Raw genomic sequence first — 20,906 nt, 5'->3', positions numbered from 1 at the left:
GTGAGTTCCAAGATAAGCAGCAAGTCTACACAGAGAAACCCTGTCTCAAAAAAAAAGGAAGGAAGGAAGGAAAAAAGAAAAAGAGAACATTGGCAAACTGTTGTCAGACATAAAAGTACAAAATGGAAATGCTCACATGCCTCTCTATATAACTGTAAAAATAAGCAGAAAAATCAGTAAGAATATGGAAAATCTGAACAACAGATGAATCAAATTGGACTAATTAACATCTTTTGAACATTCAACCCAATAAAAGAAGATCCATCTATTTTCATTCCTAACATATAAATTCACCAAGTGAAACTATATTGTGGATTATAGTGTAACCTTAACATTTTTTTCTTTTTTCTTTTTCTTTCTTTCTTTCTTTCTTTCTTTCTTTCTTTGGTTGTTGTTATTGTTGTTTTTCGAGACAGGGTTTCCCTGTGTACTCTTGGCTGTCCTGGACTCACTTTGTAGAACAGGTTGGCCTTGAACTCACAGCGATCCACTTGCCTCTGCCTACCAAGTGCTGGGATTAATGGCATGCACCACCACACCCAGCCATCTTAACACATTTTTTTAAATTTTAATTTATGTGCCTTGGTGTAGGGGTGTCAGATCTTGGCGTTACAGACAGTTGTGAGCTGCCATGTAGGTGCTGGGAATTGAACCCGGGTCCTTTGGAAGAGCAGGCAATGTTCTTAACCACTGCGCTATCTCTCCAGCCCCCCTTAACACATTTTTTAAAAAAATATAAATCATATAGTTTGCTCTTGAATCATAATTTAGTTAGAAACTAATAATAAGAAGAAAACTACAAAATTTCCGAATATTTGGAAATTAAACAGGAAATTTTTATGCAGTCTTTGGCTCAAAAAAGAAAAACACACAGAAAAATTGACAAATGTTCATAGTGCGTGAAAGTAAAAACATTTCCAATCTTGCAGAATATACCTAAAGCAATACTTAAAAGTTTAGTCTTGGGGCTGGAGAGATGGCTCAGCGGTTAAGAGCACTGACTGCTCTTCCAAAGGACCCTGGTTCAATTCCCAGCACCCACATGGCAGCTCACAACTGTCTATAACTCCAAGATCTGACACCCTCACACAGACATACATGCAGGCAAAACACCAATGCACATACAATAAAAATAAATAAATTATTTTTAAAAAAAAGTTTAGTCTTGACTGGGCAGTGGTAGCACATGCCTTTAATCCCAGCACTCGGGAGGCAGAGGCAGGTGGATCTCTGTGAGTTCAAGGCCAGCCTTGTCTACAGAGTGAGTGCCAGGACAGCCAGGGCTATACAGAGAAACTTTGTCTTGAAAAACAAAACCAAACCAAAAAGTTTAGTCTTAAACACTTGGTTTAGATGATAAGAGTTGGGCCTGAGGGTGCAGGCCTATAATCCTAGCTAGAGGCAGGAAGAACAGAAGTTCAAGGCCATCTTAATCTAAGTCTCCTTGAGCCCAGGACCCGTGGGATAAGGGACGCATTCCTTTGCAGGGACAATCAGGATGTTTGCCACAAGCCTGAGACTCCCACAAACTGCTTCCCTGGTTTACAGACTGCTAGCCAAAGCTCAAAGCTCAACAACTAAAATTAATATTTTATATTTAAGAAATCAAACTAAATGCAAAACAAACAGAAGGAAATAATAAAGATGAGGGAATGAACCAATAAAATTAAAAGAAAAGGAAATAATGGAAATCAATGAAAATGAAGTCTAGCTCTTAGAAAATATCAGAAAATTTAATAAAACTATAGCTAGAGTGACCAAGAAAACAGAAAAACAGATGGCCTAAGCTACAGAATAATAAATGAAGAAGGAAGCACTGTTACAGATACTATAAAGGAAAAGGACAAAAAGGAATACAGCAACTAACTTTATTTAAATAAATCTGGCAATTCAGTAGAAACTAAGAATAGCCTTGACAAGCAAAACTACTACAGATCATTCAAGAAGATATGGATCTTCCAAATAGTTCCTTAAAGGAATGGAATTCTAAGTTAATAAACAGCCTTCCCAGGAAGAGATGGTCAATTTCAAATTGTTTCAATGGTGAATTCCACCAGATGTTTAAGGAAGAATACTAATGCTATGCAATATCTTTCAGAAAATGCAAAGGAAGAGAACACTTCCTTTTTCATTTTACATGGCCAGCATTATGCTAATATCAGAACCAAAGATAGTCACACACACACACACAAAGGAAAATTATGTCCGTATCTTCTATGAACAGAGGCACAAATGCCATCAGCAAACTACTAGCAAACCAAGTCCAAGAGTACATGACAACCACATGAAGTTTATTCTGGGAGTGCAAGGCTCGCTCACCATAAACAAACAAACAAACAAACAAACAAACAAAATACAAAACCCCAGGCGTGGTGGTGCATGCCTTTAATCCCAGTACTTGGGAGGCAGAAGCAGGAGGATCGATGTGAGTTCAAGGCCATCCTGGTCTGCAAAGTGAGTCTAGGACAGTCAAGGCTACACAGAGAAACCCTATCTGGAAAAACCAATAATAATAATAATAATAATAACTGAGTTCATAAGTTAGCATAGTGTGGCATTTGCACATATGTACCAAGTGTGTGAAGTCCAGAGGTTGACATTGGATGTCATTCTTCAATCACCTCTCTATTTTTTTTGACAGTGCCTCTCACTGAGCTTGGACCCACCAAGTCTATCCAGCAAGCCCGAAGTTCCTCATGTGTCCACCTTCGCATCGTTGGGATGATAGGTATTTATCACTCTGCCCAGCTTTTGTGTGCATGCTGGGAACTTAAACTCAGGCCTGACTGAGCTATTTCCTCAACTCTCTATCATTACTTAAATCAAAGAAGCAAAAGTAAGCTAAAAGCTCAACAACAGAAATATTGTTGAATTATGATATATCTATTATAAGGAATATTGCACAATGGTTTGAAAATGAAGTAAATCTATTTGCACTAAGTTGGAAAAAATGTATAGACTAGTTATAAAAAGGAAAATTATTCAACAATCCCGTTTATGTGAAAAGAAAATTACATATTTTCTAGAATGATCCCACACATCTACCAGCTCTTGTCCTTAGGGAAGACCCTGAGAAGGGTAGGATGTGGGGGAACTTTTGTTTCTATTCATTCCTACAATGTTTGAATTTTGATAAGAATAAATGTCTAGATTACTTAGGAAACAAAAAAAAAAGGAATCAACTTTCTTTTAAAAGGGGGGAGAGTAATGATAAAAAACTAACTTTCTGTTGGCCTTGGCTCATGTAATCAAGTGGATGAAATACACTGTACTGAAAAATTTGCCTGTAAACAGACTGTGCTTCCATTTGTTACTACAAACAGAAGATGGCCTGCCAACACAAAGAACTGAGTTGTGGCCAGTTGTGTTAACTGGCTTTATTACATTACTGTGTTGAATATATTATCACAGTGGAATTTCTGAGAACTAGAATCAAGTCTTTTCTATTTGTTCCAAGCACCAAACACGGAGCCTACTTTAGAGATGACACCCAGTTAATGGAAGGAAGTAGATTTCAGCCAAACAGCACCACTGCCTGACCTTGTCGAAGTGTCTCATCGTTGCCCTCTAGTGGCAAAAGGGATTCCTGCACCCCTTAGTGATCAGAGGAAACAATCTTCTTTGAGGTATTTTCCAGGATTGAAAAAAAAGCAGTCTCCCGGCGGGCTATGTGGGCTTGTCTGAAATCCCAGCACTCAGGGAGGCAGAGGCAGGCGGATCTCTGTGAGTTCGAGGCCAGCCTGGTATCCAAAGAGAGTTCAGGACAGCCAGGGCTACACAGAGAGACCCTGTCTCGAAAAATCAAATTAATTAATTAATTAGTAATTTTTAAAAAGCAGTCTTATTAAAAGAAAAAAAGTTCTTTTTTTTTCTTGAGACAGGGTCTCTCTGTGTAGCCTTGGCTGTCCTGGACTCACTTTGTAGACCAGGCTGGCCTTGAACTCACAGTGATCCGCCTGCCTCTGCCTCCCAAGTGCTGGGATTAAAGTCATGCGCTACCACGCCCAGCTAAAAGCTCTTAATCAGAGACTAAAAGGTCAAAGTTTGTGCCTTGGAATGTTGGTAATATGGCACCCAAATTCTCTTCTGTTTTGTCTTGTCCATCTTTACATCTCTAGTCTATGCATTATTCACTCTTACCACCCAGGACCATTTCACCAAAACACAACAAACTACATATGACAAAAGGTCTACATAGCCAAATCTTCTCAAAATCACGAAACACTAATAAAATAAGCCAGTTTATTGAAAACAAAACACAAACCAAAAAAATTGTGTGTGTGTGTGTGTGTGTGTGTGTGTGTGTGTGTGTGTGTGTTAGGGGGAAGGGTCATGCATAAACCTTTTTCTCCTGATTCACCATCTTGAGTTAGATATTGGAAAGTTCATGACACTATGAAAACAGCCAGTGATCCTTCAAATGACTCTCATTAAGGGCAGCAAGGAAAGCATGTACGGCATAGGAGCATGCTTTTGCCTCCTACCTCCTCCATGTTAATGCATCTTCAAAGCAACTGAAAAGTTAGGCAAGCAACTTGGTGATCCAGAGGTTGAGAAAGATGTGGGACCCTGGGCTTAGGAATTTGTGGAATCAAAAAAAGAAAAAGAAAAGAAAAGAAAAAAGTTGCAGGGCTAAGTATGATGGTGCACACCTTTAATCTCAACACTCCTAGGAAGCAGAGGCAGCCACATCGCTTTGAGTTGAGGCCAGCCTGGTCTGTATAGTAATTCTAGGACAGCCAGGGCTATATGGAAAGGCCCTGTCTTAAAAAAATTTTTTTTTAAATAGGGACATACTGGTATTATTCAAAGAAATGTTTTTGGGTTTTGCTCTGTTTTCTTTTTCTTTCTTTCTTTCTTTTTTTTTTTTTTTTTTTTTTTTTAAGACAGGGTTTCTCTATGTAGCCTTGACTGTCCTGGACTCGCTTTTGTAGACCAGGCTGGTCTAGAACTCACAGCGATCCACCTGCCTCAGCCACCCAAGTGCTGGGATTAAAGGCTTTCACCACCACTGCCCAGCCTGTTTGTTTGTTTTTCAAGACAGGGTTTCTCTGTGTAGCCTTGGCTGTCCTAGACTCACTCTGTAGACCAGGCTGGCCTAGAACTCACAGCGATCCGCCTGCCTCTGCCTCCCAAGTGCTGGGATTAAAGCCTTTCACCACCACTGCCTGGCCTGTTTGTTTGTTTTTCAAGACAGGGTTTCTCTGTGTAGCCTTGGCTGTCCTAGACTCACTCTGTAGACCAGGCTGGCCTAGAACTCACAGCGATCCGCCTGCCTCTGCCTCCCAAGTGCTGGGATTAAAGCCTTTCACCACCACTGCCTGGCCTGTTTGTTTGTTTTTCAAGACAGGGTTTCTCTGTGTAGCCTTGGCTGTCCTAGACTCACTCTGTATATCAGGCTGGCCTTGAACTCACAGAGAGCCACCTGCCTCTGCCTCCCAAATGCTGAGATTACAGGCATGTGCCACCACACCCAGAACCAAAGAAATGTTTATATTTTTTCATCTGTGATGACTGCATGCTAAGTAGAACAACATTCTTTGTTTCAGCATCATGAACAACAAAAACCTTACCAAAGACTCCTAAAAGTTAGGCACTGTCTAACCCAGAATTGGGGAACCCCACCCCCACCCCCCACCCCTACCCCCACCCCCCCCCACCCCCGTCAACTTGATATTCAGGAAATTTTTCTGTTACAAGTTTTAGAAATATCCATACATTATTGATCTCTTCTTATAATTCCACCCCTGAACTTCTACATGATATGTGCTCTTTAATATGAAAACAAAAGTACAGGCTGGTGAAATATGGCCAAAACAGGGACACCAGTAGGAAATCTATAGAGACACAAGTACCAGGTAGAACCCCATTTGGAATGGGATGTCTCAGCTGAGAGCAAACCTGGGCGGGGTGACTCCCACCAGCATGCTTTGATTTCGCAGAGAAATTGAGAATTACAAAAGACAGGGATTCATCAAGCTACTTCCAGCCCCCTCCCTCCCCCAAAAGGCAAGAAATCCTAATATCTATTTATATGCAGCCCCCTGGGGACTCAAGTGGTTCTTGCTGAAGGCTAAGGACAGCTCAGTAGCATTCAGGTCTTTTGTTTTGTTTTTTGCTTTTTTTTTTCCTGAGATAGGGTTTCTCTGTGTAGCCTTGGCTGTCCTGGACTCACTTTGTAGACTCTGCTGAGATTACAGGCTTGCGCCACCACACCCGGCTAGCAATGAGGTATAAGCAGAATATTTTTTAAGATGTTATCGGGAGAACACTAGATATACTGAACATTTGAGTTGTGTGCAGCTTATTTAAAGATGGTCATATGACGTGCAGAAAGATGCACTTTTCCGAGTGTCCCTTATTTCATAATAGTACATGTCAATGGTTCCTGTTGTACTAGAAAAGCGTGGTGTCATCATAAAGAATATGCTGAGAAAGGGCATGATGAGAAAAGAGTTACACTGTATGGTAGGCTCCCAGCAGGAGTGTTCTCTAATAGCTACAACGACAGTACTCGATACAGTCCAAGAGGAATGCAGCAGCTTCACTGAGTGGCCCACGCAGGTTTCCTCTTACTGTCCACTTCCCTGTCCCTCGCCCTGTACTCCTCGCTGGGAAATGGAACTCCAGTCAGAGGCAGGGCACCCTTTAGAGATGTGTCTCTAGTTGCCCCAGCATACAAACTGGTGTTGGGGTTTTCAGCCTCAACCCACCTCCCTCTACCGCTGACTGTGGCTGTGTAGAGCCGCCGAACACAGCGGGCAAGAGGCACCAGGCCAGCCTGCTCCCAGACTCAGCAGCAGCACAGCTCGACGTGCGATTTCACTTTCCGTCGTCCATCGGCCTCGCCTGCAGCTAGGGCGCTGGGAACAGCTACGTTTGGCGCGCCTAGAGCCAGGGACTCCCCAGGACCACGCACAGCTACCCCACGGGCAGAGAGCCGAGGACACGAAGGCTAGGGGTGAGTCGGCGCCCCTACTCACATAGCGCTGCAGCTTCCTCTCGGGGGGCGACTTGACGAGCCAGCCCGTGCACACGGCGTCGCCAGTGCTCATCGTGGCCGCTTCTGCCGCTGCTGCTGCTGCTTCCTCCAGCTGGGCTGGCTGCCTGCAGCAGGAGGAAGTCTAGCCAAGGATGCCGCGGGGCGGACCCGCCCGCATAGCGCCGCCCCAAGCGGCCGAGCGACGCCCCCTCCTCCGGCCCCCTGGACTTGAGGAAGGAATAGTAGCTGTGGTTCTTGAACCTAGACGGCTGGGGTGGGGGTGGGGGGCGAAATAAGCAGGAAAGTTAAGGAAGCCCCTTCGAGCAATAGATGTGCCATAAGAGGCTCTGCCTCTGGAGACCCCAAGCAAGGCGCCCTGCTGCTGTATCCCAGGTGCCCAGAATGTTATCTTCATAGGAAGGAAGGAGCCTGCCCAGGAGGAAAACATTAAATGAACCTGTTGCCTTCATCACCATCCCTAACAGCCATGTCAACAAGGCTTGGTCTCCTGACCTCAGGGGCTCAAGAACAAAAATCTAGGGCCTACATCTGTCATGTATATAGTTCAGAGAGGAAGAAAGACTCCTCTTCCACTTCCCTGTTCCACTTGATTGTTTACAGAGTACTGTGATTTTTATGCCCCTCTTCCAAAGATCAGTGTGCTCAGTGACTAGCTGCCAGGACAGAACTGCTTAATTCTAATGAACACAAATCACCTGAATTCAGCAGTAGTACTATCTGCATCCTCTTTGACTCTGGAGCGTTAAAACATGAATCTAAGGTTGGGCCAGGTTGTATGCTGGGTACTTTAATAACAAAAATAAACAATTAATATTTATTGTGACTACTAAGTACCAGTATGCCAGACATTATCATAAGTGCTTCACAGCGTCCACGCAAGCTATATTGTTAAGATTAGAAATGACAATAATGCCCCCTGCATAGAGCACACACTCAAGCAGTCGCCCATAGCTGTTAGAGTTACTTGTCTGAGAGTCAATCCCTCAGCTGGGCAGTGGTAGTGCACGCCTTTAATCCCAGGAGAGGCAGGCGGATCTCTGTGAGTTCGAGGCCAGCCTGGTCTACAAAGTGAGTCCAGGACAGCCAGGGCTACACAGAGAGACCCTGAAGGGGAGATAAACCTATTTTTGTTTTGATCCCAAGTGTGGGATGGGGAAGAGAGTAGGATGTTTACCACTTAGATGTGAGAGAGTAGGATGGTTTTCCACTTAGAAGTTATACCACTGAGGAGATATATATATATATATATATATATATATATATATATATATATATATATATATATATATATATATATCCAAAAATAGAAGTGGGGAACAATTGTTGTGACCTGGTTTTTGGCTGTTGATCCCTGCACTTTGAGATGCTCCTAGAGAGAACTGCTCCAGGGAAAATTTCAAGTCTTTGGACTCCAACTGAGGAGGCTTCAGGTTCCAGTTGCTCCAGGTTCCAGCAGCAACTTTGGTAAAACTGATAGTCTGCTGAAGCCCTGCTGACTACACCAGGAGAATTGTTCCTAGGAACTGATACCCAGGTTTCATTCCTGTTTTCCTTAATCTCATTTTCCTCTTATTTAGGCTAGTAGGGTTACAAGGGAGGTATACTCGTTTAATAAGTTCAAAATAAAGTATGATTGTTAAGGTAATTGAGCCTACAAAACCCTTTTTCAAAAAACAAAAACAAACAAACAAAAAAAGAGTCAATCCCTCTAAACACCATGCACTCTTTGTGAACACTTTAAAAACTGGAAATCACCAGAAAAGTTAGAATTAGCTTCCAAGATGTGAACACAATCCATATGATGTTTGGTGGCATCTGGTTAGCTTCCTAATCTGCAATGGTCATTTTCCCTACTGTGGTGCTTCTCAATCGGAAATGACTCCTAGAAGAAATAAGACATTTACAAACCTACTTCTCACCACGCCATATTCACAATGTCTAGGGAGAGATGACCATCTATAGGGCAGGGTTAATTATCATCGTACAGTCAGGGGTCAATGGACATAAAATTCATTCTAGGTGTTTCAAGTAGGGAAGGATTAATTTCACAAAGGCAGTACTTTGAAAACTCATTGGCAGTACAGGAGCAATGAAATCAAGGAGTCCCACTAGTCAGGGCTTCAAGTCACACCCAGAGTACAAAGAAGAGGCTGTCGCAAAGCTGGATTCCAGTTCCTGACAACTCATGTCTCAGACTGCATTTCACTCTGACTATCATTGCAACTAGCTGACTCCTCCCTGATTTCCAAGTCTCATACTATGTCTATATAATTAGCCAAACACAAATCTTATGGGAAAATAGGAGAATGCGAAGTAGCTCTATATAGCTTTCCTATCCCTCCAAATTTAGAAAGGAATATAAGCAAAGACACACAGAATACTCCTCTCGCTACTCAATACACACACATACTCATTGTACACAAAATAAACTTACTATAGAAATAACATTCACACAAAGCAATGCCACTATCCTTCCTACAAACTAAGAAAATACACCTAAAACAAAATAGGAATGGTCCCACTGTATTGTACGCCAAAGCAACGTAGCCATGTCTTCGGAATAATTATTTCTCTCCTAGTTCAGGTACCATCCTGTATCAATAACTACAAAGTAAAGAAAAAAATTATAAAGCTAAGCTTTAGGTACTTTTACTTGACATGCACAAAATACAGACAAAAGGAGACAGGAAAAGTTAAGGAGAGAACACAACCACAATATTTCTGTGACTTGCTCATGAGACTATAATTGATGTGTCTAATTCAACTAATCAAAAATCTTTGGGGGCTAGAGAGATAGCTCAGTGGTTAGGAGCACTGCCTGCTCTTCCAAAGGCCCCAGGATCAATTCCCAGCACCCACATGGCAGCTCACAACTGTCTGTAACTCTAAGATATGACACCCTCATACCAATGCACATAAATTAAAAGTTAAATAAAATATTTTTTAAAATACCTTGAATTTATTTGATTGAAGGGATGGCTCAGAGGTTAAGAGCACTGGCTACTCTTCTAGAGGTCCTGAGTTCAGTTCCCAGCAACCACATGGTAGCCCACAACTATCTATAACATGATCCAATGTCCTCTTCCGGCCTGCAGGTGCACATGCAGGCAGAGTACTGTATACAAAATAGTAAATAAATAAATCTTTTTAAAAAAAATCTTTGCCTAGTGCAGTGGTTCTCAACTTTCCTAATGCTGTGACCCTTTAATACAGTTCCTCATGTTGTGGTGACCCCCAACCACAAAATTATTTTTGTTGCTAGAGCATAACTGTAATTTTGCTACTGCTACAAATTATAGTGTAACTATCTGATATGCAGAATATCTGATATGAGACCCACAAAGGGGCCATGGCCCATAAGTTGAGAACTGCTGGCCTAGTGAGAGAGAAAAATTTTTTTCTTTTTGGTAAGTCTAAATCACCAGTGGTCTTGCCTGAACATATCACTGTCAGGAGATGCCCCTCGAGGATCCTGTGGATTCAAAAACATAGTCCTTCTGATCTCCTTGTTTAAAATCAACCCTTGAGCTGGGCAGTGGTGGCATATGTCTTTAATTCCAGCACTCGGGAGGCAGAGGCAGGTGGATTGCTGTGAGTTCAAGGCCAGCCTGGTCTACAAATCGAGTCTAGGACAGCCAAGGCTACACAGAGAAACCATGTCTCGGAAAAAAGAAGAGGAGGAGGAAGAAGAGGAGGAGGAGAAAGAAGAAGAGAAGAAGAGGAGGAGGAGGAGGATGAGAAGAAGAAGAAGAAGAAGAAGAAGAAGAAGAAGAAGAAGAAGAAGAAGAAGAAGAAGAAGAAGAATGTCAAAAGGCCAGGCAGCAGTCTCAATTTTCAGTGTTAAAACCAGTGTTTCATCCTTGGAAAAGCATTCCTCCCTTTAGGAAAGAAGACCCTCTAGCCAGAAGAGCTCAAAGTTCTGGTTCTGGAAAGAAACACTTGCTAGAGAGTGGTTTGTTATGTGTCATCATAAAAGGAGCTAATGTAGACTGAGTTCTTAAGTCCAGACTCTTATCAGTCCTGACCTTGGGGAAACATTGTTGTATGGTAATCACTAGTTCAAAGTATTACGATGATTTCCTTGGTGAGAAGTGCTGTTACATGAAGTACTGGAAATGTGAGTAGATAGATGATCCATTAAGTGGGAGAGCCAGCAGAAATGTGGCTTTGAAAATAAATCCCTAACCCTACACGATGGTCCACATCTTTAGTCCCAGCACTTGGAAGGCAGATTTCTGTGGGCCTAGGCCATCGAGGTCCACAGGTCCTGAAAAACTGATAGATGATAAGTAGATAGATAGATAGAAAATATTTTTTAAAATTAAAAGAAAAGAAATCCATGAAAAAATAAGTGTCTATTCAACTGAAAACAAATTGCTGCCCCTCCAATGGATGTGGTCCAATTTCTGCTGCCAGGGCCCTGATTGGTTCCTCCAGAGAATGCAACTTGTTGTTGGTCTTTGTTGTGGAATATTGAGCAATGAGCATTGATTGTGAACATATCAACTGTTTCTAGGAGTCTCATCATTTATGATCATTTATGACTGGTTCTCAGCCTTGCTCACACTTCTGTAAGAAGGATCACTCTAGACTTGAGAGGGAGGAATTTAAATATGAAGTAGTTTTTTGGAATCCGAGTTCACTTTGTTGTCTCCCCAGTTAGTTTACTTAAAATACATCTAGAAAACTGGGTAGGATAGCACTGTACTCATCCCCTGGGTTTAGTTTTGTAGTTCATTCAGTGTTTTAAATCTTTTTTTTTTTTTTTTTTTTTTTTTTTTTTGGTTTTTCGAGACAGGGTTTCTCTGTGTAGCCTTGGCTGTCCTGGATTCGCTTTGTAGACCAGGCTGGCCTCGAACCCACAGTGATCTGCCTGCCTCTGCCTCCCGAGTGCTGGGATTAAAGGCGTGTGCCACTACGCCCGGCTCAGTATTTTAAATCTTATAACTAGAAGGATTTATAGAAATGAATGTTCATAGTTACGGAATAGCTTCTTTGTCCTTATGTCAAGAAGGGCATGCGGATGGCTCAGTGGTTAAGAGTATGCACTGTTGGGGCTGGAGAAATGGCTCAGAGGTTAAGAGCACTGACTGCTCTTCTAGAGGTCATGAGTTCAGTTCTCAGCAACCACATGGTGGCTCATAGCCATCTATAATGAGATCTGATGCCTTCTTCTGGCTTGCAGGCAGAATACTGTATACATAATAAATAAATAAATCTTTTTAAAAAAGAGAGTATGCACTGTTCTCATAGAGGAATTTAGTTCAGTTCTGAGCACACCCACAAACGTATAGCTCACAGCTACCTTTAATTCCAGTTCCAAGGGATCTAATGTCTTGGACATCTACAGGCCTCATTTTTGTAATTTTTATTATTTATTATTATTATTATTATTATTATTATTATTATTATTATTATTTGGTTTTTCGAGATGGGATTTCCCTATGTAACTTTGGCTGTCCTAGATTCGCTTTGTAGACCAGGCTGGCCTTGAACTCAGAGCCTCTGCCTCCCAAGTGCTGGGATTATAGGCGTTCGTCACCATGCCTGACTACATGCCAGGTTTTTTAAACGGTCATGAGGATTGTGCACCGACTCATTGAGTAGAGAAGAGGAGAAACTTGAAAAGAAAATGACCATGAAAATTTTTTCAGAAGAAATATTGGAAAATCCAAATCATATTCAGACTTGGGAAGGTACATATCTGTACGAATGTTAGTAATAAGGTTGGAAGGCTTGCCTTTCCATGTCACCTTCTTCCTGCTCATTATGAAGCATGGAAATTAAAAGCCTGAAGTGCTAGGGTTACATTTAGGTAGGATAGCTCACTCTTTGTGAGTGAAGGCCACCTCCAAATTTCCATCTTAAGTTTGAAACTTGGCTTTTTAAATTTTTTTGTTTGATTTTTTCTAAGATTTATTTATTATTATGTATACGGTATTCTGCCTGTATGTACACCTGCAGGTCAGAAGAGGGCATCAGATCACATTATAGACGGTTGTGAGCCACCATGTGGTTGCTGGGAATTGAACTCAGGACCTTTGGAAGAGCAGGCAGCGCTCTTAACCACTGAGCCATCTCTCCAACCCCTGTTTGTTTGATTTTTGAGACAAGTTCTCTCTGTGTAGCCTTGGTTGTCCTGGACTCACTTTGTAGACCAGGTTGGCCTCAAACTCACAGAGATCTGCCTGCCTCTGCCTCCTGAGTGCTGGGATTAAAGGCATGTGCCACCAGCCTGGCAGCTTTTTAAAATTTTGTTTTTCTCTTCTAACACTCCATTTTCAAGTCCCGAACTACAAAGTAAAAAATCAGACTACTATAAGATCAACCTATTAGAAGAAGTCCAGGGTTGGAGAGATGGCTTAGAGGTTAAGAGCACTGTGTACTCTTCCAGAGGACCTGAGTTCAATTCCCACCAACTACATGGTTGCTCACAGCCATCTGTAATGTGATCTGGTGCCCTCTTCTGGACTGCAAGGGTACATGCAGGCAGAGCACTATATACATAATAAATAAATAAACATTAAAAAAAAAAGAGGTCCGGGGGCTGGAGAGATGGCTCAGAGGTTAAGAGCACTGGCTGTTCCTCCAAAGGTCCTGAATTCAATTCCCAGAAACCACATGGTGGCTCATAACCATCTATAATGAGATCTGATGCCCTCTTCTGGTGTGCAGGAACACATAAAGGCAGAACATTGTATGTGTAATGAATAAATAAAACGTTTAAAAAAAAAAAAGAGGTCCATGAAAAAAATCCTATGAAGAACAGTAGAAGCTGGCCTTTCACATCTACCCCAGTGCAGAAGACAGGCATGTTAGGGAAGGGGCTTCCAGAAGATGATAGCTTATAGCTATTCCATCACTGCTAATCATCAATTCATCTCAGCCAAGGCCTCAAATATGGATCAGGAGAAACCATTCCCATTTTTACCCTATCTGAATTTCTAGCATGAAGATCTCTTCAGCACAATGAAATGCGTTCTTAACATTTCTAAGTTTGTAATGATTTCTTATGCAGCAGTGGGAACCTAAATGGAGGACATAAATGTTTGCAGATTGCTGTAAGCTGTGATATTTCAATCTTTATCTTTCATAAATAGATGATATGGATAAAAATATCTTCCTTTTGTATCTGCATGGAATTGATTCCAGAACCTACTCTCATCCTCCTGTATATTTCAAACAATTTCTGGATCATTTATAATACCTAATACAATATGTCATGTTAATGGTTGTTATACTATACATTTTAGAGAAAATGACAAGGAAACATGGTCTATACATGGTCAGTAAAGCCAGGCGTGGTGGCGCATGCTTTTAATCCCAGCACTCAGGAGGCAGAGGCAGGAGGATCACTGTGAGTTCTAGGCCAGCCTGGTCTACAAAGCGAGTCCAGGACAGCCAAGGCTGCATAGAGAAACCCTGTCTTGAAAAACAAAACAAAACAAAAAACAAAAATATGGTCAGTAAAGAAAGATATAATATTTTCTCATTTATTTTTTAGTCTTCAGATATGGAATCAATTAATAATGAAGGACAGCTGTATATATCATACTTAGTCTTTAAATTTGTCATTTTTTAAAATCCATGAGCCAAATTCCACCTATAAAAAAGCCAGGCATGGCAATGTATGCGTAGAATCCCAGGACTTGTGAGGTGGCACAGAGATGGGTAGTGACTCCTGAGAGACTTCTGACCAAGCAGCCAAGCTGAAATGGGGTACTTCGGTTCAATGAGAGATCCTATCTCAAAGCAGTAAGACAGAGAACGATAGAGGAATACATCTGGTGCCTGGTCTCCGCATGCACACACGAGTGAATGCACCCTTGCATACACCACACATGAAAGAACATAATGGAGCTTGAAAATTTCTATTGCCAAAAAAAATTTTTTTTTCTATTGCCTACTGATCTCATAAAGCAATACATTAATCATGTTTTTGTGGTGATGCTGGCATTAACAGGTCTACATCATGGTCAGAGGCATGGAAGTATAGCACAATTACAATTACATACAATACATACTTGATCATAAAAGACTTATTGGATTATGTTTATATATATTGAATCATATATATATATATATATATATATATATATATATATTCATTTAAAAAGCTTACTATAAACTTCATTCACTTTGTGATTGAATCAGGAGACTACACTATAATTAACCTATATACTTCCTAGGTTTAGGCTATGTAAGTGCATTCTGTGAAGTTTGTCTAACAGCAAAAAGAAATTGTCCCACCAATAAGTGATGATACATGACATCATTTCTAACTAGTAAAGGATTTAGTATCAGAAGCAGTCACCTATGTTCAGTGATGATTTCTCAGATAATTGTAGGAATATTGTTTTGGAGACTGGCCAGATTGTGGTAGAGATAGTGTAGAAATACAGTCTGGGTGGAAATCTAATAGCCAAAAGAATATACTAGCAAAACACTTTCTTTTTAATTTTTATTTTTTTGTTTTGTTTTTGAGACAGAGTGTCCCTATGTAGCCCTGGCTGTCCTGGAACTAGCTATGTAGACCAGGCTGTCTTCAATCCACCTGCCTCTAGGATTAAAGGCATGCACCACTATGCCCAGCTAAAACATTTTCTTTCTTCTTTTTTTTTTAAGATTTATTTATTTATTATTTATTCAGTCCTCTGCCTGCATGTGTGCCTGCACACCAGAAGAGGGCATCAGATCTCATCATAGATGGCTGTGAGCCACCATGTGGTTGCTGGGAATTGAACTCAGGACCTTTGGAAGAGCAAGCAGTGCTCTTAACCTCTGAACCATCTCTCCAGCTCCTAAAACATTTTCTTAAATCAGTGTTTATTGTCATCTGGACACCATTGTCCCTTTCATGTAAAGGTCTGGGATAAAATGGTATCATCAAAAATATGAATGACAACAAATGCTGGTAACAACTTAGGGAAAGAGGAACCTTATTTATTACTGGTAGGAATATAAATTAGTTTTTTCAATTATAGAGTTCAATATGGACTTCCCCCCCAAAAAAACAAAAAACAAAAACCTAACACTACCATATAACTCAACTATAGCACTTGAGAATATACTTCAAAGAATTTAAGTCAATATACCACAGACATAACTAAACACTCATGCTTACTGTAGCAGTATTTATAAAAGTAAAATTATGGAATCAGCCTAATATGTACCTAACAGATGAATGAATAAAGAAAAAGTGATTTGGAATTTTATTCAGCCATAAGGAAGAATGAAATGGAATTAAGGCATTTGCAGGGAAAGAAATACAACTGGAGAGCAAAGGGAGTATTATGAGAAACTAGGACTCAGACACCTTGGGTTGGCACACACCTAGGGAGTGGCCATGGCTAGACAATAAAAGTGTTAAGTGTTAAAATTCCAAGATGGCTAGTTTTCTTCCTCATATTCCTGACTTGAGACAAAGGCCTGACAGTTTCAAACAAAGACCTAGTAAGCCTTTGTCTCTCTCCAGCAGGCACCCTGCTGATGGACTGGATCAACAAATTCAAAGCTGGCTCAGGAGTGCTGCAAAACAGTTGGGGGCCAATCAACCATCCTATTTTTCTTAAAACTGACCAACCCTGAATTAGAGGTGGACTTCTTTCTTTCATTCTTTTCCTCCCTGAGGCCTGGCTCTGCTTTGCAGAGGGTCTGTTTCTCTCTGTGTCCTCTGCATTTGTATGTCTTCACCTCTTGCTCTGGAGATATTTTCTTGCCATTTAGATCTTTAACTGACATAGAAAATGAACCCGATTCAGACCCCTAGAGTATATAAATCATGTTTCATAAAATAAGCCAGACCCAAAGACAAGTGTCAACAGGTGAGCTAGCACATGCCCACAGTCCTACCATTTGGAAGAATGAGGCGGGAGAATGGTGAGTCTGAAGATGCCCTGAGTTATAAAGCCAAACTCTGAATCCAAACAAGAACAAAAGAACAACAAATAGCATGTTGTATCTTGTGAGCAGTCTGGACATTTGTCTATTATATACATGTTGGGGCAAGGTAAGGGACAAAGTAAAGGGAGAAGATGGACAAGAGACAGTTTTATGATTAATATATAAAAAAATGATAAGATACCATGCAACAGATATTAGATTACATGAGGTTTATTAAGTGAGCATGGGTGAGAAGGAAAGAGGGAAGGGTGCCCGAGAGAGAGAGAGAGAGAGAGAGAGAGAGAGAGAGAGAGAGAGAGAGAGAAGAGAGAGAGAGATATAGAGGAAGAGGAAGAGGGGGGAATAAGAGATAAGAGTGGGAGGTAGAGAGAGAGGGAGGGGCAAAGTAGGCAGGGCCACGCCCCCATGGCAGGTAGGCAATGACATCACAGGTCGACTGAAGTAGAATTGTAACAGACATAGGAGTGAATACGTGCAAAATATAATTATATATGTATGAAAATGTCATGATGGATCCCATTTTTGCATACTAACTAGATTTTTAAAATAAATAAAATATAGATTTGATTTATTAAAAATTAGTTCTGAACATGGTGATACACTCCTACTACTTGGAAACTGAGGCAGGAGGATTGCTTAAAGTTTGAGATCAACTTTGACTACTCAAGGACACTTTGTTTCTAACATAAAATGTCTTGTGAGGGGGCTGGAGAGATAGCTCAGTGGTTAAGATCTCCGCCTGCTCTTCCAGAGGTCCTGAGTTCAATTCCCAGCAACCACATGGTGGCTCACAACCATCTATAATGTGATCTGATACCCTCTTCTGCAGATAAAGCACTCATATGCAATAAACTAAATAAAATCTAAAAAAATAAAAATAAAAAATAAATAAAATGTCTTGTGAGAGACTTCTTCCTCTAAGCATCACCTCAACTCTAATATCTATATTATATTAATGTCAGCCCAACTTAAGTTATATTCTTAATTGTGTTAGTCAAAAACCTTGAAATTTCAATTATATAAATATCCCCTGTGTACAGACACACATTTACAAACTCTTACTATTGTTTTTAAATACAAGTTTTTCTCCTGTGGCTTCTAGGTTTTTAATCTGTCTGCTGGGGCAGTGCAGAGGTTAACTCTTGTTACAAATTCTAGACCCTGGTGTGAGAAAGTCTGCCTGCTAGGAGTGAGTCTCCCTTCTTTGCTCCCATCACTGATTATGGAGAAAAAAGAGCTACCATTGGTTAGACAAAACACTGGGTTGTTTATTCGAACAATGGAGGTTCAATAGGCGTTAGGGAACCTGCTGACTCCTAATCCTTCCAGGTGCCCTTAATTTCTTTTAGATAACCAACAAGGATATAAATTAACTGAATTTCAGATACAATTTGGATGAGTGATAGATCAAAATTTAAGCTTTTGGGATTTGTAATATTTTCCTTGTGCTATAAAGAGGTAAGTGAACCCTTGAGCATGGTTACAGAAATTCTGTCCACAGCCTGAACCAAAAGTTTAAGGAATTGGATTGTTAGTTTAAATGACAATAAATAAAAACCAGTTGATTATATCATTCTACAATTTTTGAAATCTTGTTCAACCGATAAAGTCTAGTGGTGTTGATTGAATTTGTTTTCTCTGACAGTTAAAGAATTAAAATGTAGGAAAAATATTGAAGCTCAACAGGTAGCAGCAGAAAAATCTCATGCAAATCTCATGGCAAATAGAATTAGCAGTTAAAGAAAGGTGTTTACTAGGTGTGAGGAAACACACATGCGGCAGAGGCACAGAGAACGCAGAGAAAAAGACTTGCAAATGGAGGAAAGGAAGAGGTCAGGGAAACTGAAAAACAAGAAAAACAAAAAACCAGTCTTTTCTCCAGGGCTGGTTTTTTTTTTTTTTTAAGTCTCTGAAGTTCTCCTCGCCTAATTTAGGGCTGGTTTGAAGAAAGATAGGATGGTTGATTGCCCTGCAACTGTGATGTGCCCTGTCGTGATCTGGCCTTGAATTCGTTGAGCAGGGGGCCTGCTGGAGGGAGACAAAAACCTACAAAGCCTTTGTTTTTAGCTGTCAAGCTTTTGTTTCAAGCCAGGAAGTCAAAAAGCTGGCCTTCAAGGAAATTCACCACCTTTATTGCCTATGGCCCCTTTCCCTATCAGTATGCCTACCAGAGAGTCTAACTCCCAGTCTTTCACAACCTTAACCACAATGCCATTTTTAAAAAACATTTCTGTCATTTAAAAAAACCCTAGGCACCTGCCTTTGAAGGTACTCAGGCAGGTCTCTGAGTTCAAAGGTAGCCCCAGGTTATTCAGGGTTACATAGTAAGACTATATAACAAGTAACTTTTTCTTTTTTACTTTCTTTCTTTTTCCTTCTTCCCTTTTTCTTTTCTCTTTTTGAGACAGTATTTCTCTATGTAGCTCTGGCTACATAGTTTTGCCCTAGAACTCTCTCTGTAAACCAGGCTGGCCTCAAACTCACAAAGATCTGCCTCCTTCTGCCTCCCGAATGCTGGGATTTCAAGTGTGTTATATTAAGTGACTTAAACTCCACAAATTTAGTCTTCCATAGCACTTAAGAGGAGAAATCAGAAAGGATCTTTGCCTTTTGTTTTGTTTTGTTTTTTCGAGACAGGGTTTCTCTTGTAGTCATGGCTGTCACTTTGTAGACCAGGCTGACCTTCAACTCATGTTTATCTGCTTGTCTCTGCCTCCTGGTGCTAGGATTAAAGGCGTGCGCCACCACGCCTGGCTCTGTTTTTGTTTTTTACTTGCTTACTTATTTAGTAATACTGAGGATCAAGCCAAAGGCTAAGGCCTTGGGTATGCTGGGCAAGCACTCCACTGTCAGTCTTGCAGTCTACCTAGCAACCTATGGCGTCATTACCTACTTGCCACTAGGAGTGCCCCTGCCTAGCCTAATCCTAACCCTAACCCTAAGTATATAAAAGGGCAAAGCCAGCTCTCTCTTGTACCTCTCTTTCTCTCCTCTTCCTCTCTGTCTCTCTGTTTCTCTTTGGGGTTCCCCCTCCCACTTCCCTGCTCTCCCATGCTCAGATAATAAACATCTCCACATCATATCTGTTATGTGGTGCATATTTCATATTTCACTTATCACCAATCCTTAAAAAGTATTTTAACCAAGACAGGACCTGAGTTTAATGGCACTTTCAGGCTGCTGCGCTAAGACAATGTATTTAGGAAAATTAGAAAAAGGTGCGCCTGTAGGAGGCCACTGGAGAAATAGAGATATTATAATGACGGTGAGAGAAGCAAGAGTGAAGAAAAACCACCAATTCAGGAATTCTCTCAAAGCAAAATCTTTCATAAAAGATTTGAACATAGATATAGGACAAAGATGAAGCCAGTGGACAAATGGCAAATGAGTACTTCAGATTTACTCAGCCAAACATTTACCACTGGAACATTATAAAATAATATTTAATTTAAGGACCTTATCTGTAAATATCAATTCTGATCATTACCAAAATAAATTCCAGACAAACAAGTCATAGTAAAACAAAACTAAAAAAAAAAAAAAAAAAGTCTGATCTTGGTATTTGTAGATCAGAAGAAAAGGAATAAATAGTTTTTTTCTGGTCAGCAGCAACTGGAAAACTATCGGCAAACGAGACCATCTATCAAATTCACTAGAGCTAGGTTATGTACTCAGAAGCCAAAAGAACCCACAGAGGTAGGGTAGGAAATAGGGTGGAGGAGGATGTTTCTGAGATTTAACCCAAAAGGCTCGGATTAACAGTCAAAAGAATCTACCAGAGTCAGGGCACCTTCCAGGAGCTGTTACTTCCTGGCTGTTACATAGTGCAGCCACTAGAGCTCTGCACTTGACATCCCCGCTGTGGAATTCAAAGTGAGGTGTACAGGTTAAGCGTGAAACACACCATGGAAAAACTTCACGTAGAAATAAAATATTACATATTGCTGCATATTTCTTCCATGTTAAGATAAATCTTCAGATGTGCAGGGTTATGTGTTGT

The 20,906-nt window shown here is 40.7% G+C and overlaps 1 protein-coding gene across 6 annotated transcripts in view; it reads right to left on the bottom strand.

The window, feature by feature from the left end:
* The window catches only part of GAB3 (GRB2 associated binding protein 3), a 77,092-nt gene that overhangs the window by 54,787 nt on the left and 1,399 nt on the right, over positions 1-20,906 (bottom strand). The window contains exon 1 of one of the 6 annotated variants that reach the window (XM_084790938.1): positions 6,984-7,353. The exons of 1 other annotated variant lie outside the window; for it this stretch is intronic. In XM_084790938.1, the coding sequence (XP_084647064.1) occupies positions 6,984-7,055 (72 nt within the window). In that variant the 5' untranslated portion in view covers positions 7,056-7,353. Of the gene's footprint in view, positions 1-6,983; positions 7,354-20,906 lie in introns of those variants that run through there. 4 more of the 6 variants (XM_084790937.1, XM_084790941.1, XM_084790940.1 and 1 more) reach the window with 4 other exon arrangements.

Source organism: Acomys minous, assembly GCF_964271855.1.
Source record: "Acomys minous genome assembly, chromosome: 7".
NCBI lineage: Eukaryota > Metazoa > Chordata > Mammalia > Rodentia > Muridae > Acomys > Acomys minous.
This window is presented reverse-complemented; position numbering and strand designations above follow the sequence as displayed.